This window comes from Scomber japonicus, chromosome 20 (assembly GCF_027409825.1).
Source record: "Scomber japonicus isolate fScoJap1 chromosome 20, fScoJap1.pri, whole genome shotgun sequence".
Classification (NCBI taxonomy): Eukaryota; Metazoa; Chordata; class Actinopteri; order Scombriformes; family Scombridae; genus Scomber; species Scomber japonicus.
Genome location: NC_070597.1, coordinates 17,363,318 through 17,379,925, shown reverse-complemented (window position 1 = coordinate 17,379,925; position 16,608 = coordinate 17,363,318). Strand labels below are relative to the sequence as shown.

At 41.5% G+C, this 16,608-nt stretch overlaps 1 protein-coding gene across 1 annotated transcript in view; it reads right to left on the bottom strand.

The window, feature by feature from the left end:
• rhbdl1 (rhomboid, veinlet-like 1 (Drosophila)) overlaps positions 1–16,339 on the bottom strand; it is a 33,737-nt gene extending 17,398 nt beyond the window's left edge. Inside the window, exons 1-6 of the mRNA XM_053341102.1 lie at positions 16,277–16,339; positions 14,973–15,061; positions 13,650–13,824; positions 6,189–6,413; positions 5,111–5,259; positions 4,837–4,949 (exon numbers count right to left, since the gene is read on the bottom strand). Coding sequence (XP_053197077.1) covers positions 4,837–4,949; positions 5,111–5,259; positions 6,189–6,413; positions 13,650–13,824; positions 14,973–15,061; positions 16,277–16,339 — 814 coding nt within the window. The remainder of the gene's footprint in view (positions 1–4,836; positions 4,950–5,110; positions 5,260–6,188; positions 6,414–13,649; positions 13,825–14,972; positions 15,062–16,276) is intronic.
• Positions 16,340–16,608: the final 269 nt, after the last annotated feature.

Below are 16,608 nucleotides of genomic sequence, written 5' to 3'. Positions count from 1 at the left end.
CCTGCGCACACCCACACAGTCACATTCACATTAACATCTGCAAGCTGGAAAATATGACCACAGTCCTCTTACTGTTGGCCACTGGAGCCACTGGGGGTTAAGGGCCTTGCGTCAAGGGTACCTCAATGGAGCTAACGGGGAAGGGGTGTTTTTTAAAATGCCCGTTTGTAAAAAAAAAAAACTTCCTTTGGACAGACAGCGTCAAAACAAATAACAACAGAAATGATTTTAAATCCACATTTATGAAGAATTATCTGGTACATAGTAAATGATGATGATGCATCTTTTCTAAGAATTGTATCATATTTTATGGTACTTATGTTATACTTACTTCCTATTTGTTTTGCATATTTGCATAAAGTATGGATTTTATTGCATGTTTATTATATTTTTCATCCCACTATACACACATTTGTTTTTCATAAAAGCCAATCTGGGGATGAGTATTGCAAATTAAATGCTATGATTTGTGGCATTATATGCTCACTGAATAGTCTACGTGCAAGTCTCTGAACTCATTAAAAATAAATGAAGATGTTTAAGTAAGATATATATTTTTTAAAAGATTATTTTATAGCATAATTGTTTTTAGGAGGGTGACATGCAACACGTTTTTTCCCTCTAAACACATGTTTCTTTCATGCTGGGGCATATTTTTTTCTTTACAACTAAATGTGATGCTATAAGCTCTCTTTCCTTCTACAGCAACAGGTTTTCCTCTTGATGATTCATTGAAAAGTTTTACCCCAGGTCTTTTTTTGTTACACTGAAGCTTGCAGAATCGAGGCTGGGACCAAAGAGCAGTAAAAAAATCTGGTACAGTAAGTTGACACTATAGATCTTCACTGACACCTTGATATCTAAGTTGAGCGGGACACAGGGAGACAGTAGACTCAAGCTTGCTGTTAAGAAAGGCTGCTGGATGATTTGGATTGCCTTCAGTGTAAGGTCTTACAGGAGGTAAACACCCTGGACTCACACAGGGCTAGGAGGAAAAACACAGTGATCTGGCATCTGTCGATGTCCTGAAGCACACAAGAGGCTGAAGGAGTTGGCCTGAACGAAGGAGATAGAGGGAAAAAAGGAATTCCTGCTGCTTGTCTTGAATATGGAGTTGAACATGACTCAACATTTTACATTCTGTGCCTGTTTCCAAGCATGAATTTGAAGTGGAGCTCTTGATCCACTGAATGCAGCAGAGCCATGAAAGATTACTGAGTGGATGCAAAATAAGCAGGGACAAGGACTGGGGTCTGAGCAGCTCTGTCAGAAAATAATTACAGAATGATTCTTTTTGTCAGCACACATCCAAGGACAAAAAGTACAAGTCATACTTTATCTACAGAGGGTGCACTACAGTACTGCACCAGTGTGATGGAGTCAAAATCAGAACATATCACCATTTAATGTACTCAGTTTGTGAACAATCTTTGTGAAACCGGTTCTCCTTTTTTTAAATTGCAATGTTAATCATTCTCTATGCAAAGTTGTTTTTTCATGCATGCGAGAAGTGATTTACACTTTCACAGTATTTGAGGCTCCTTCCAAAAGAAAATCTTTCTTCTTGGCTTTGAAAGGAAGCCCTGGGGTGCAGAAGTACTTGCTGTGTGTTAAGGCACACACATAACGGTGCGGTACCTGCAGCACGTTGCTCCATAAACTCATGCACTGAGTGCAACTATAAACTGAAAGCTCCGCTGCCCTACAAAAATAACAAGCAACATGCGTGCGAGAGCTGATAGCAACAGCCGACATGATTGAACTCATGAGCTAGAATAAGACTGCATGAATAAACATGAGACAGCCATGGGCAACAAAATGGGGAAGGAGGGAAAATCAAGAATTTCACTGAGTGATCTAAAGCATCGGGCAATTTCAAACATCCACAAGCAATCATAAGTTTACAAAGACGGAGGGGAAACCGGCTGAAATAGATAAGTGTGAGGCAGTGAAACACATGTAGTAACAAGAACCAAAATCTGAACTCACAAAGTCACACACACATCATACACAAGCATATCAGCAAAAGCAAGGATGGATGGTTGGTACATGAACAAATAGAAGGATCTTCTATCTACCCAAGTATCCATGATATCTTTATTTTTTGTTCCAACTTTAGTATTATATATATTAACCAACAAACTGATATAAACCAAACATGTGCAAACTTTAAAATGTAAGTTTATAGAATCCACACAAGAATATGACCTATGAAGCACAACTACCAAATTTCAAGGCAATCCCTTACTTCAGTTGTTACATTGCATTTCAAAAACCACAACCTCATGGTGGCACTAGAGGAAAAGTCAGATGACATCAAAAGTCAGCAGGTGTCATCCTTCACCAGGTTAAATGTTAAATGCAGGTAGGAGCCTCACTTGTCTGTTCATCCATAAACAGGAAAAAGAGACACCCATTATTCCTTCCTCACTCAAATTCAAAAAATTGAATATGTCAAACCCTGAATGATAGTTTCACCTTTGTTCTAATAACACACTGGACACATTTGTTATTTTGAAACATCTATAAAACTTGCCATAAAAGCCAATTTGAAGGATTGCAACTCATGACTGTCCATTGTGTTTCAGTAGAAAATGTCTATAAGCAACAGTGCCATCCTCACCATCAGTCTGCCTCACTACACCAACCGACAAGAGGCCGAGTGTGTTGTGAAAACTTCCTGCTGTGTCCAAAACCTGGCTGGTGGCCTTCATCTGGCCTCTCACCTGAAAGCAGAAGTGCCATTTTTCTGCTAACCATGGAGAGGGCCCTCACCTCTTGCTGTCAACTCCAAACAAACAGTAATGCACACTCAAAGTGGTTCAGTGGACCTCCCAACCTTTCTTTCAAAAGGACTACTTTCCACCAAATTGCAACATTTGCACCCGGCCACCTTCAATTTCAACTCCTCACTTTTTTGCTGGTTTCTTCCTTTTTTCCTCATTTGTCAGTTTGAGATTGAGATGATGATGGAAATGATGCTGATTACACAGTAGTGAAGGTTAAATGCAATGAAAGTCAAATTCCGAATAATTATTTTTAGATTTAGATTCCACTTGTTAAATTAAATTTTTGATCACTACGGTTTAACTCGAGCACAGAAGTTCAAATGAATGTGCTTCGGGCTCAAGGCTCTGGGGATACTGGTGCTACAGATGTCTACTACGCGCGATCTCTTGCTGCTTTCTCCTCCTGCTTTCTCCTCCTTTTTCGATTCAGGCTGCAGCTTAAATCTCCAAACAGCATCTCAAACTGCACTCAGGCTAATTCCCTGGAGAAAAACCCTGCATTACTCTCCCACTTTTCCTCCTCTAAGTCCCATGCTCAACTTGCTTGCTCTCTCTTTCTCTGTCATCATTGCTAAAATAAATCAAAGCTCCAATAATTCATGAGTGTTAGGAATGTGTGTGTAGAGGACTGAGGGTCTGATTTTTACAGAGCAGAAGGAGTTTGGAGCAGCATTAACTCTATTTTACTATGCACAGAGAGAGAGGACAGGAAAAGTGGGAAAAGAATTTGCAGTATTAATCACATAGAAAGAAAAGCCCAAATATCAGGTTAGTGAAAATGAATGAATATAACTCAATATGAATTAGGTTATTGCTCTCGACAGTAATCAAATAATGGTTTGTTAGAGATTTATGAGATCCAAGGCAAATTATTCCCGGTGAAGATGAAAGGGAGTGGAGGTTTATGCAGTAGTGTTGATATGACCTCCGCAAATACGCATTGACAGCAAAACTGCAGTGAGAAACCACATCCCACAATCAGCGCAGATTTAAAATTTTCCAATTCCAAACTGGCTTGAAGGAGGATGAAAGTTAATGAGGCTTCTTGTCAACAAAGCCTTGAGTGCTGCAGCCTGACTTCTGGGCACCGTGAGTCACTCCGGTCCACACCACATTCAGCTTGGTGCCCAGGCCACCAGCCAGGTCAGGTGTATCAAAACTATCAAACTCACAGATGTCAGCCTGAAAACAAAATGCTAACAGATTCAGGCCCGCTGCACTGGCTTTTGGTACTAAAAGCAAATGTTTTTATATAGCAGAACTGAAACACAATTGATAAATGGATATGAAACCAACAAAACAAAAATCTAAGCTTCTTTTTTTTAGTAGTAAACTGTACAAATAATAAAAAAACAAACAAAGTCAGTACAGATACACCACAGACTGGCAAACACCCACACACTTACACACACACAGGGCCTAACAGAAAATAAAGTAGGCTCTTCCCTCTTTACTGCAGATTAACTTAAAACTAACTGAACACTTCCTAACCATATTCAATGTAAGTGTTACATCACTGCACAGTTTACACCACTGTGTTCCCAAACATTTCTAATCCACCGCAGTGCTTCACTGTGATTTCTTTTTTCATGGCACCCCCGCCCCAAGCCCACCCATGCAGCACAGATACATATGCAAAACATTTTAGCTAAAAAATATACTGTGGATATGTGTTATAAAAAGTTATTTTAACAAACTAACAAAGCAGCAAAAAGCACTGATGGAAAATATGCGACATATGAACTCATATGCTCCCACTACAACTCCTATACTACTACTACTACTACTAGTACTACTACTACTACTACTACTACTACTACTACTACTACTACTAATAATAATAATGACACATTAAATAATATAGGCCTAATCATGATTTTAGGCTATGTTTCGGTTAAGACTTGCAGGTAAGTATTCATCTTAAAAGTGAAGTGTTCTAATTAAGTATATAGTTTATTTAGTGTATCAGTAGAGTATATCTTATTATGATGGTTAAATGTTAATGGTTTATATAATGATGATACACATATTTTTAAAAGACACTCACCAGCCAGCACTCCTGCCATATAAAGGAGACTTATTCGTAAGATGCCATGGACCATCTCCAAAGGAACACCAATCATCAGCTGCAGTAAAGCATTGAACCCCAGCTGCTCCAAACTAAGGAGAAAAAGCAAAGAAAGAGAATGAGACACACATGACAGCATGGGATCTTTTTTTCCTCTTACTACTGTGCATCATCCGCAACAACCAAATAGAGATTTTAATTGAATCAACTGTGCAGAAATCGACATGTGGCAAGTGGAGCTTAATGAACGTACCCGACGTGCATGAACATGTAGCTGAAGAAGCGCCACACTTGTGCACGGTGGCCGGGATGGTAGACCAGGGGGCTCTTCATGAAGTCAGGCTGATAGGTTTGCAGCACCCACTTGTTTAGCATGATGCCATAGCACATGAACACAATAATCTGCAATGACACAGAAAGAGACACCAAACTGTCAGTTCTTGTTGACATACCTATTACACGCTCTCTCCGCAGACTACTACGGCTGCTTTGCTACAAAAGGTAAAAATTGCTCTGCAAAACAAAACCCATTGTGATTTATGACATTACCTTCTTTTTTTGTATTCATCAGCTGATGCTTGTCTCATGGAGACAATTAGTGTCCACAGAAAAAAAAGGCACATCTGGTTCAGTTCCATTAATTTCTTTTCATAGAATAATGACTCATTGTCTCTGTGAATTAAAATGAATGTGAATCTGTTATTATCACATCCTCATTGTCATTACAGTCCATTCAGTGACATTTGGAGATATTATAAGAGCACTTGGCTTTCTTTACTCAGAATTATGATGATTTCGGGGGAAATTATGAAGTTTTGTTAAGAAGCTGTAGGTTATTTTGACTGCTTAATCCCTAACCATTCAACTACGGGAGGGCTTCCGTGCGAGAGGTTTTATTTTTTTCCAAATGAACACAATAGGTCAATTAATGCCACTGTGGTGGCCTGCGTGCTTACTGATGTGGTTTCCTAGTTCCAAAATCGCCTGAAAAGGGAAAAAAAATCCCTGCATGTGGGCTGACTGAGGGTTTCAGCTTGGAGGAATGGCATTAAATGCACTCACTAAGCCCCTGATTCCCAAATGGGTTACCAGCTCATATCGAGCTCACAGTAAAAGCGTGTGATCAAAGGCAGGAAATCTTTTCAGTGGGTCTGAGGCGAACGACTGAGCCAACAGAACAGTAAAGTCTGTGTTATGGGTTAGTAGCACAAACTGCGTGAGTGTCAAGTAAAATATTCCACCTATGTTTTAGAAATATCTGAGCCAGTACAATTGTCTATGATGTACTGAATTCTACGATACTGCTCATAACGTCACCTTCTGAATCTCACCTGCACAATGGTGACGATGGCGATAAAGACAGGTGGGGGACAAAGGCGGTTCTGATGGAAGTACCAGCGTCTGTCCGTCTCGCAGGGCAAGATCTCGTAGGCCACATAGCGAACAAAACGTTTGTACAGACCCAGCCCCGTCTCGTCCAGCAGGATCTCCCTCTGCAGCGTGCGGCGGCCATTGGCAATGGCCCGTCGGAAACTGCTGGAGCGCTTACTGCTCATCTGAGGAAAAGGTGCAAAAGCAATGAGCATGTTTAAATCCACACTGGTAGAAGGAATAGTAGATCATAACCAGTATACTAAGGTGTATGTAAACACAATCAATAAACTCTTTACCTTTCTTCGATTTTCTATTGATATTACAACACAATTTCTCTTTACCTAGATAGATGTTGACTTTTTCTCAGCTGACAGCCCAGTTAATTGCAACTACTAGGCATCAGAGGACAGATCTGCATTCATTTGCTGTGTTTGTCTCTCCAACTTGATGTCTATTTTGCAATAAATGTGTCTCGAGTCCTGTTCTGAGTATAACTGTCGGCAGCTAGAGGACACACCTAACCAGGATGAATACATCTCATCATCTCCCGCTGCTGAATTTCTCATCTTAGCAATTATATCCATAACTTTCTTTACACTAAGTGGCTCAAACATCAGTAAAGCAGGACAGCTTTTTTTCATATAATCTGAGGGACACTCATCAGTGTGACTAATCATCCTGGATTGGCCGAGCAAACATTCATGAAGTACTGATTTCACATGGGGCAACATGTCGGTCTATGTAAAATGGTCTATGGATACTCTTTATCTTCTTTTAGGACCTTTTCTGTTGTTCTGAAGGCTAAATGGTTCTTTACGAAATGAATCTAAGCACGAGCTTCTCTGTATCTTAAAACTGTTCCCGACAGTCTCTACAGTCCCATCTGCAGAGATAAAAGGGAAATGTTGCTACTGAAAACATGATGTTTGGTAAAAAAAAAAACAACCTCTCCATACATTATGAGTGTTAGTTGAAGATGGTATTCTAATAACTCCAGAAATTGTTAGGTAAAAACAGACATTGACTTGACATTTAAATCTGCAATGAGCATCAATTTTATTTAACTGGTGTTATAAATTAATACTTTTCTTTATTTATCTCAGAATCAACTACAGTATTACAGTAATATCAAAGCCACATAGCATGTAACGACTGATATAAAAAAAATGGCAAAAAAGTATAAAAAAGTGAACACATCTTGCCATAAGAGCGCTGGCACACCTGCTGCTGAATATTTATGACTGATAAGAAACTAAAATAATGCACAAGTGGTTTTTGATTTTGACAAAATGTAAAACCGGCATGACTGCTGGCAGGGTTGATTGCAGCTGAGACATCTTAACAAATGGGCTGCTGAAAAGATTTTGCCCTTGAAAAAGAAAATCTTTGTTGAGAAGAAATATTCCATGAAAAGGGAGAAAGCGTGAGTGTGTGTGTGTTCATGTTATCACTGACTCCAGGTCTGCTTAGTGTGCAGGAGCCCTGCAGCAGCCTATAGGCCGACGGGACCAACTCTTAATAAGTTCTTTAATAGAGGCTTAGGATGAAAACCATCCTAATGCCACTATTTTGACAGCTGAGGCAAAGAACTTTTAGGATAACAATATGGAGAGTTCTTTTCCGACGCTGATAATACTGTTTGACCAGCTAACCACAGCAGGGATCCTTTATAGTCAATATCTGCATTTCCTTACAGACAACAAGCATGCACATCTTCAGTGGTAAAATTGACTTAATGGCTGATACTCAAAGGCAATGCCAGATGCCTGAAGTCTGCGGTGTAACTAAAACAACACAACTCCTTTGAGGACAACCGGCTGACTAAGCAATTATCTCGAAATCAAACTACATGTTGTGATTTGATGTGACACTTTATGAAAATGAGTTTCTAAGAAAGCAGTGAAGGAAAAGAAAGAGGGGCATGTGGGCAGCAGCTGCTCTGTTAACAGCATAAATCTTCAACAGTAGACCTTGTGTGTGTGATGAGAGTCTCATAATAATAACCTTAGACAATGTGGCAGCTTCGTGTGAAGTGTAACCTCCAGAGTGTGCCTGTAGGAAGTACAACCCACCATTAAAGTACACCGTTTGTCATTCATTAGCCAGGTCCTGCTGCTTGTAGACTCATGTGCGGACACAGCGGGGGGCACAGTGAACGAAGTTGTGGGTCAATATCTATAAAAGCTAATGAGCTAAACATACTGGAGGACAAAGACTGTAAATAAATGAGCAAATAATGAAGAAGTAATGAACCGATTGCTCCGCGAATGCTGCAGCTGCCCCCCTTTTCCCTTTTCAAGAAATCACTCAGAAAAAAACAAGGAGAAAAAAAAGTGGTAATCCCTTTTGGAAGTTAGCAGAGCAGGACGTGGTAACCACCCTAACTGTGGGTAATTATGACACTTGGTGGTTGTACATTGAGGGTGTGAGGGCCTGTTGCACTGTGATAACCAGAACGATGTTGAGCTGGGCTTCTGGCTCTCCCGCAGATGGAGGGATCCATATTTAGTATGGAAATCAGGCCTGGAAAATGTAATTATGCTATACTTGAGGGTGGGAGTTAAAGCAGAAGAAGAAAAGAAGGGCATTAGAAGAGCAGAGCAGGGAAAATAAGAAGGGAAAATGAGATGCCTGCCTGAGTGAGCTCAATTCACAGATTCTGGAGGCCACCAATGGACAGTGAAAGTGAGGCCACGTCTTACATACTTTGAATATCTTTATATTCCTGAACTGACAGTGAAAAATATGAAGTGTGTTTATGGAAAGAAGAGAAGTAGAGTTTAAGGGATATAAATGTAATTGTGCTTTCTCCCTCTGCTGGCTTTCTTCTCTAAATAAATTCTCTGTTTCTGAATTTGTTTCATCCGTATTTGGCTCAGTGACAACACCTGCCACCTCTCTCCACCTTGCGCTGTATCGTCTCCCATTCACACCGTCTCTCTGAAAAAAAATGTGTCCCCCGGAGACACAGCTAAGCATAGCTGTCATTCTGCGTCGCCTTCTCTGACATGCAGGACTGCCGCCTTTTAAACTGAGCATTAGCAGCCTTTTGAAGTGACAACAGGAGAGAGACAGGAAACAGACAATAAGACACACACGAGCAGTCAGAACTTCAGTTCACATACAGAGGGGAGCGGAGAGAGAGGAGGGAGAGCTGAAAATCACATGATTTCACATAAAACGTTGGATGGGGTAAACCTGACTTGGGCTTTGGTAACGGTGGAAGTTCCCTGACGAGGCTCGTCTGCCAGAGAATAATTGATGCTGAGGCTAGGAGCACAAAGATAAAGATAGTATTTCCCTTTAGGGACAGCTGAATGGGCCGAAGTGACAACAGTGTGTGTGTGCGTGAGCGTGTGTGTGTGTGTGGGTATGTGCGTGCGTGCATGTGAAACAGCAAGGGTCCATCCTCCTCCTCTTAGTAGCTGCATGCCGCCCACTGTACATGCTGCTCTCAGCTCTAGTCAATTGTCCTTGATGGATTAATTAGCTGCACCACATGGTCAATACTTCACAGCTCAATACTAATTAGTAATAACAAAAAAAATGTAGTTTAGATGCCATTCAAGCACTACAGATAAAAAAGAATAGAGTTTATGTGAGAGGTGACATCTTTCAATCACTTTCTTTGAAATACACATACAGTATAAGATGAATTGTTTGCATTACTGACTGTGGTAATTAACAGAGCTTACATAGTGATTCACCACCACCTGGCTAAAAGTGTCACTATACCCATTTACTATCTAATTTCTGAGTCATTCAGAGGACCCTCTCTCCCTCTCTGCCACTCTCTCTCACACATACACTCAGAGCAGAATCTAAATCGCTGCGGATCTCAGGCCTGTGTTGCGCTGATTCCACCCTGACCTAGATACTCTAGTTCTTTCTTGCCCAAATCCTTTTAAAATGAGAGTCCACCTTTTTTCCCTCAGCAGTTCGTGGCCACAGTCTTCCTTCATGGTTTAATCATTGTGGTGCTAAAACTCAGGAAAAAAAAGAGACTTTACGGAAGGACACTTAGCCAAAGTGCATTACTTTTAGTTGGCGGTGCATCTAAAAGAGAAAGCGCATTGACAGAGGAGTTTGGTGTGGGATGTGATGCTGATATGTAGCATCTGTGTGTCCCTGGAGACAAATGCACTGTGGGCACTTAAAATGACTAAATGACTTAAGAACATTAAAGTACTGTACATCAACTACCTGCAGACGCTCTCTTCACTTGCGCTGTGACTGAACTTCATTTCTGTTTTCTGTAAGTGCTCGCCTTCTCACAATATTGCTTGAAATGCAGCAAAAGACTGTTTAAAGCAGAAAATTAGAATAGATATTACATAAGCGTTTCTCTAACTATACCTCCTGAGGGAACAGAAAATGTAAGTGCAACATTTGGGCAAAAGGGTAAAAATGAGGCACACAGCAACAGTCTTAAAACCCTCCAACCTGAACAAAGAGAGTCCTAGCCATAATCTCCAAAATGCACCCTCTATCCGTGTAATTAACCGTGGCAGCCATTTTGGATCTCCGACAAACATTAGCCAAATTACCACCCGGAGAAAAACAATGACACACTTCTTCAATTACGCAGCTGGTATATGATAGCATCAGAGGACTCTCTTTAAAGAAATCAATACGTGCAATTACACGCACACAAGTAGGAATATATCCGACTTCAGCGTGGCCTGATTTTACCCTCAGTTCATAATCAGACGCTCATCTGTTGCAAAATTCTTCACCACCAAAAGCCCTGCCACGTGTGAACTTTGACACCACAGGTTTCTCTCAGACTCCTAAGTCAACAAGATATTTGTTTATAATTGTGCTGAAATGTGTTGTTGTGTGTAAAAATGCGTGCTAGTTGTCTTGCTGTGTGCGACTATTGTGCAAATGTACTCGATGGGGACGTATACTCCTTGTCAGTGTGTATGTTTGAGGAAGCGTATGAACAAGTTTGTGTGTGCACACTGTTCCCCAAGAGAGGTTTTAGCAGAGCGTTACTTATTCACCCCTCTGGCTGAGCTGATGGAGTTCTCCGGCTAAGATCACCCTGCTTGAAAGATGAGTTGAACATGAGCGATGTCAGAGACAGTCTTGTACTTACACACACGCACGCACACACTCAAATGCTCACACCAGAGAAGCTGTTGCCTAACGGTGTGATTCAAACACATTTACACCCACTGAGGTCGGGAAAGGCAACGTGGATTCACTGCTGCCTGAACGAACTGAACGAATGTAGAACAACAAATCGGAAGAATGTTGGATACTCCCGCAACTGAGTGAAATCTCAACAGCTTATGGGCTGAGAGCATAGAGTAGGCATGCACACGCACACATACACACACACACAGCACCTTGCTATGTCAATTTTAATTATGTGCCGGAGGTGTTCCATTTTTCACGGACACCAGAGAACAAATGGCAGCGATGAACTTTCAATATCAAAATATGACTGTCATCTGTCACACTGGGGCGTACTACTTATAAATCTGCCTGAGATACAGAAATGTGAATGATGGAGAGGGGAGGGGAGGGTAAAAACAGGGACTAAGCACTACATGAGAACTGCAAAAGAAGAGGAAGCAGGAAAGACTTGGGGGAGAATTCATGAAATTCAGAGAGCAGCAGAAAGGAAGGAGAGGAAGCGAGAGGAAGGCCGGAGGTAGCTACTGATGACCTGGTTGGAAATGTCATGCTACATGCGGCACTTTTCCCCGTAGCAGCCTGGAGCTTGTCCCGGAGAAAAGAGACCTGCAGAGCTCACGCGTCACATGCTTCACAACGGTAGGCCAGATTCACATCAATGCGTCTCTAAATTAGTCAGCAAATCTGTACTGGCAGTGCTCATCTGTATGAATAAGAGTCTGTCTGCTTTTGAAACCGTGTGTGTGTGTAACAGAGTGAGGGGCAGAGAGAGGGAGCAGTGAGACAGACAGAGAAGAACTAGCTGCATTCATTAATAATAAAATACTTGAAAGTGTTTGTATATGCAAATTGTATGCATGTACAGAACGGTATGGGTATGCTGTGTGCATTCACATGTGTGTGTCAGACAAGGCTTTAAAATCAGACCTGAGGGTCGATATCTGTGTGAGGCTGGGTGTTCTCAAATTACCTCAGGTTACTGACTGCTACTACCAATGCCGGACTAATCGAAGGCAATTTGCATTTGGCTGATGGGCAATTTTGAAAGTGTCTCCCTGATGCCATCGCAGCCGAGGCAGAGTTTTTTTTTTCACCGCCGAACATATGCTTGCAAGGAGTGTCGAATGAGAGGGAAGGAAATGAGATATGAGGGTTCAAGGAGGCAAGTTCAAAATAAGGGGGTGAGGGGTATTACATGGATTGCGTGGGAGAGGGCTAGAGATGAGAATGCATTAAAAAAATAACAACACTTCAAGATTGGCAGAGGAAGAGAGCCGTGTACTTCCAAGAAGAAGGGGTACACTGTGGGAGCAGCACCTCAACAGTGATTTCTCTCTCTCTACCAGCAGAGACCTCAGAAATGGGCCCTACTCCAAATTGAGTAGCCTCGTGTGGCCTTCATTACAAATCATGGGTGGCACAACACGAGGAGAGGAAGAGATAGAAAGAAAGGGACACAGATAAACAGAGAGGGAGAGCGCGACAGAGAGCAAGAGAGGAGAAATGAGCATAAGGAAGTGAAAATATGCCAGGAATTGCATTGCGTTGAATTAATCACAGTGCTTATAACCGCACGGTGCCAGGAGCAGAAGGCAGGTGCTCATCTATGTGCACAGAGAGAATCAGCCTTTCACATATGAATCTCTACATGAATTTCTAATAGGATACATTTGTGAACACAGATAGGTTAAGAGGCAGGCAACACATTAAAAGAGCCTGGCCTTATATTCAAAGCAGCAGCAAAACGAGACATCTGCAGCTGTAGTTAAGACAATATAACAGTATAGAGAATATTACTGTTAACAAATAATTATTTTATTAAAGTAGACCAGTGAGGTGCATTGTACACTATAAAAAGAGCTTGATACAGCAATACCGATACCACTTAAATTTCTTCACAATGAAATATGATTGTGTTTGCATATAGTATCACATATGATAAATAAAATGTATTGGTTCAAAGTTGTCAGCTTGGTGTGGGTGTTTTCTAGTACTTGCTGTGAGCAGTTTGTGAGGTTAAGTGTCTGGATTTACCGACACATTAACTGGAAAGATTGATCCTCCTTTTGCAGGACAACGACCTGAATGGCTGAGTCAATTTTTGCCACGGCAAGCCTGCTGGCTCTGTCTGAATCAATTCTGTAACCTTTCTGGAATCCAACAAAAGTGTGTGTGTATGTGTGAACGTTTGCGTTTATGCTGCAGGACATGAAATGTCATATTAGACTCCCTCTGCATTGCTATCTGTGTACATGCATCTGGGCTCCACTTACCAGCTCGATGAGCTCCTGGTAGCACACCTGTCCGTCTTCATTGCTCTGGACCAGGGCTAACAGCATGTCCAGCTTGGACGGGTCCAGCTGCAGCTCATGGTGCTCCACCAAGCTGGTGAAGTTCTCCACTGCGATGAAACCGGTGTTTTCTGGGTCCAGCTGGAAAAACAACAGACTACTCTCAGACCATTGGATGAAACAACAGCACAGTAACAGTTGTAATAATTGTAATAATGATGTTTCTGTTTTATAATAATAAGCAGCGCTGCAGAGATAAATTATCAATTTGCTCTGAGGGCGAAAAGTTTATAGACAGCTGACATACAAAAGATACACAAACAAGAGCCATGGGGCTGAAGGTATAAGCTCAAATAGTGACACCAGTATAAATTAAGCAGTGTTGCCTCTATGAAACCTTTGAAAGAATTAGACCTGCCTTAAGAAACAGCCCCATTCAAACTCATTAAAGGAGCAAGTCTGTCAAAGAAAACAGCAGGATGGTTGTTGTTGTCAGGAGCTGCAAGAGAAGACAGAGGCAGGCATGTCATTCAAATATGCAGTGACCTGCAGCTTCCTTGAAAAAAATCCCTCAGCATTAAATGAGATTGACTTTTCAGCCTTTGTTTCTGAGTGGATGCTTCATTTGACTATGCGCGTCTGTCCTCAGTCACATTTGCAGCTCCCAGTCAGTGTGGTTTTTATAATCACCACTCACTCACTGAGGCCCACAACCCCATGGGTTATTACTGCTGATGCCTGTATGCCAGCACTGCTCCTCGTAATTGATTTAAGCAAGAGAGTGTCATAAAAATGGCTGTAGTTGTCTAAAATAGGGTCCGGTTAGAGATGGCTTATAAAGTATAGGGTGTGCATCTATGCTTGGTTTATGTAATGTGGGTTTTTTGGGCAGCAGCTTCACTTACTTATTACTTGATTTTCTTCCCTTACCTAAGTGCAGTTCAATTGCTCTCCAATGGAGCGTTAATTTCTCATGCCAGCTCTCCTTAGTGCATCTGACTGTGTTTGTGAAAATGTGCCCGAGGACAAACCGGAGCAGTACAAAGAGACCACATGGGAAGAGCCCTTGCTGCTTCTCATTTTACTGTTTCCTGAATGCTAACACAGCCTCATTAGGTTTCAGATAGTAAACCAACAGCCTCTTGTTGCCCCAGGGAGGAGTGAGCTTTCAAATGTTGCGTCAGTGTGGAGTCATTTGTGCTGGATCATCGCTGCCCATGTCATAAGTCCAAGAGAAGAATCCCATCTAGGCCCCCTTAGTCTGGACTCAGGCTGCTCTGACATGGTTAGACAACAGCGTTTCACCAGCTGCATGAGAACGGCAGCATTAAATTCTGCAGCGCCGTGTCGGTCTCTACTGCAGAAGGCTCAAAGCTTAAAGCTCTGTTGCTCAACTAAGGAGTAAAGAAGATCAATCAGAGAATCCATTGGTGTGAGAGCGTGTGTGTACGTGCATGTGCATGTGTCCTATCCTCAACAGGTTTACTGTATGTGATTTGATTCCCCTCAGCCACTTTTTCCAGGAGTTTTTACAGCCATTTAGCTGAACACAAGCATTCCTTTAATTCCATTTAATCTGCTTTTTTCTCTCCCATGAACATGTGTTTATTCACCTGGGAGAGCGCAGTGGAAGCAGGAAGTAATGAGCTAGTTTTGATCATGCTTGACTCAAGATTTTTACAGGGACAGTGCATATTAATGAACATTGTTGTAAACATGCCAGAATTTGCCAAAAGGATAGTTCTCATCTTTAGTCTCTGGCCAATATGTTACTTTAGACTCTCTAAATGTAAAAAAAACTAAAACAAAACAAGCTAAAGATAAAATACAATTATTGAAATAGGGTGCAAGCAGCAGCTCACGATAAAACATTGATATAATTTATGTTACATTAGAAAATGTCAGCATTAATGTTAATACAGCTAAAATTAAGTAAAAACATCAAAGCAAGCAGGCAGTAACCAAAGAAGCATATTATAAATGATGTGAGCAACAGGACAACATTAACCAGCATTAAGCAAATATTAGTTTATTTATTAATTTAACCTTAATTTAACTAGACATGTCATTAAGAACAAATTCTTATATGGCAGCCTGGCAAAAGGTGAAGCCTCTTGATGGAAGCGAGTAGAGGCTAAAAATAAATGTCAAAAGTTTAAAGGACAGCAGCGCAGAGCCAACATTTCCAACACACCCACTAATCATTAAATGTGACAACATGCAGTCTAGCACACAAGCATCAGGCAGGTAGCTAGCAGACAGCAGCATCAGGCTATACAACAACTGCATACACAAGCAGTTAGAAAAACAGGCAAAGCAAAACAGCAGCAGTAAGAGAGCAAGAATATGCAGAGGACACCAGCAAGCATCAAACAGTCAAGGGAAGGGTTAGGGAATGCTAGTGGGTCGAGAAGCAGCTGCATGTATCAGTAAGAATGTCCATAATAGAGTCTTTAGTTGAAGCATGCACGCAGTACCCTTCAAAAGACTATAATAGATGGAGCACACCACAGAACAACATTAAGCAGCATTAAGCAAATATTTGTGCTGTGTCCAGCAGCTATTGGCACAGAAACAACAGCTGCTGGACACAAGCTCTGAATATGTACCAGTGGCTGGTCAAAGGTAACATCTTTCTTAAGGCCAAAGAATACCCCACAGCCAAGTGACATGCCTTAAGCAGGTGAGACTAGGACCACGTATCAACCAGTATCTCCTGAGAAAAGTGTCAAGCGAAGCTCAGCGGAAGGACACAACCTACAGAGCACATCAATATCCTGGTTGTAGAGGGCAGTAATGCATCCACAACATCTGAGAACCGAGAACCAATCCAGACCCAACATGCGATGGAGAAAAGATGCAAAGATACAGGCTACATGTAAAATGGTAGAAAAGAAGAGTGGGAAACGGCCAGTGCAGATCTGATCAAGATCCGGGAAGG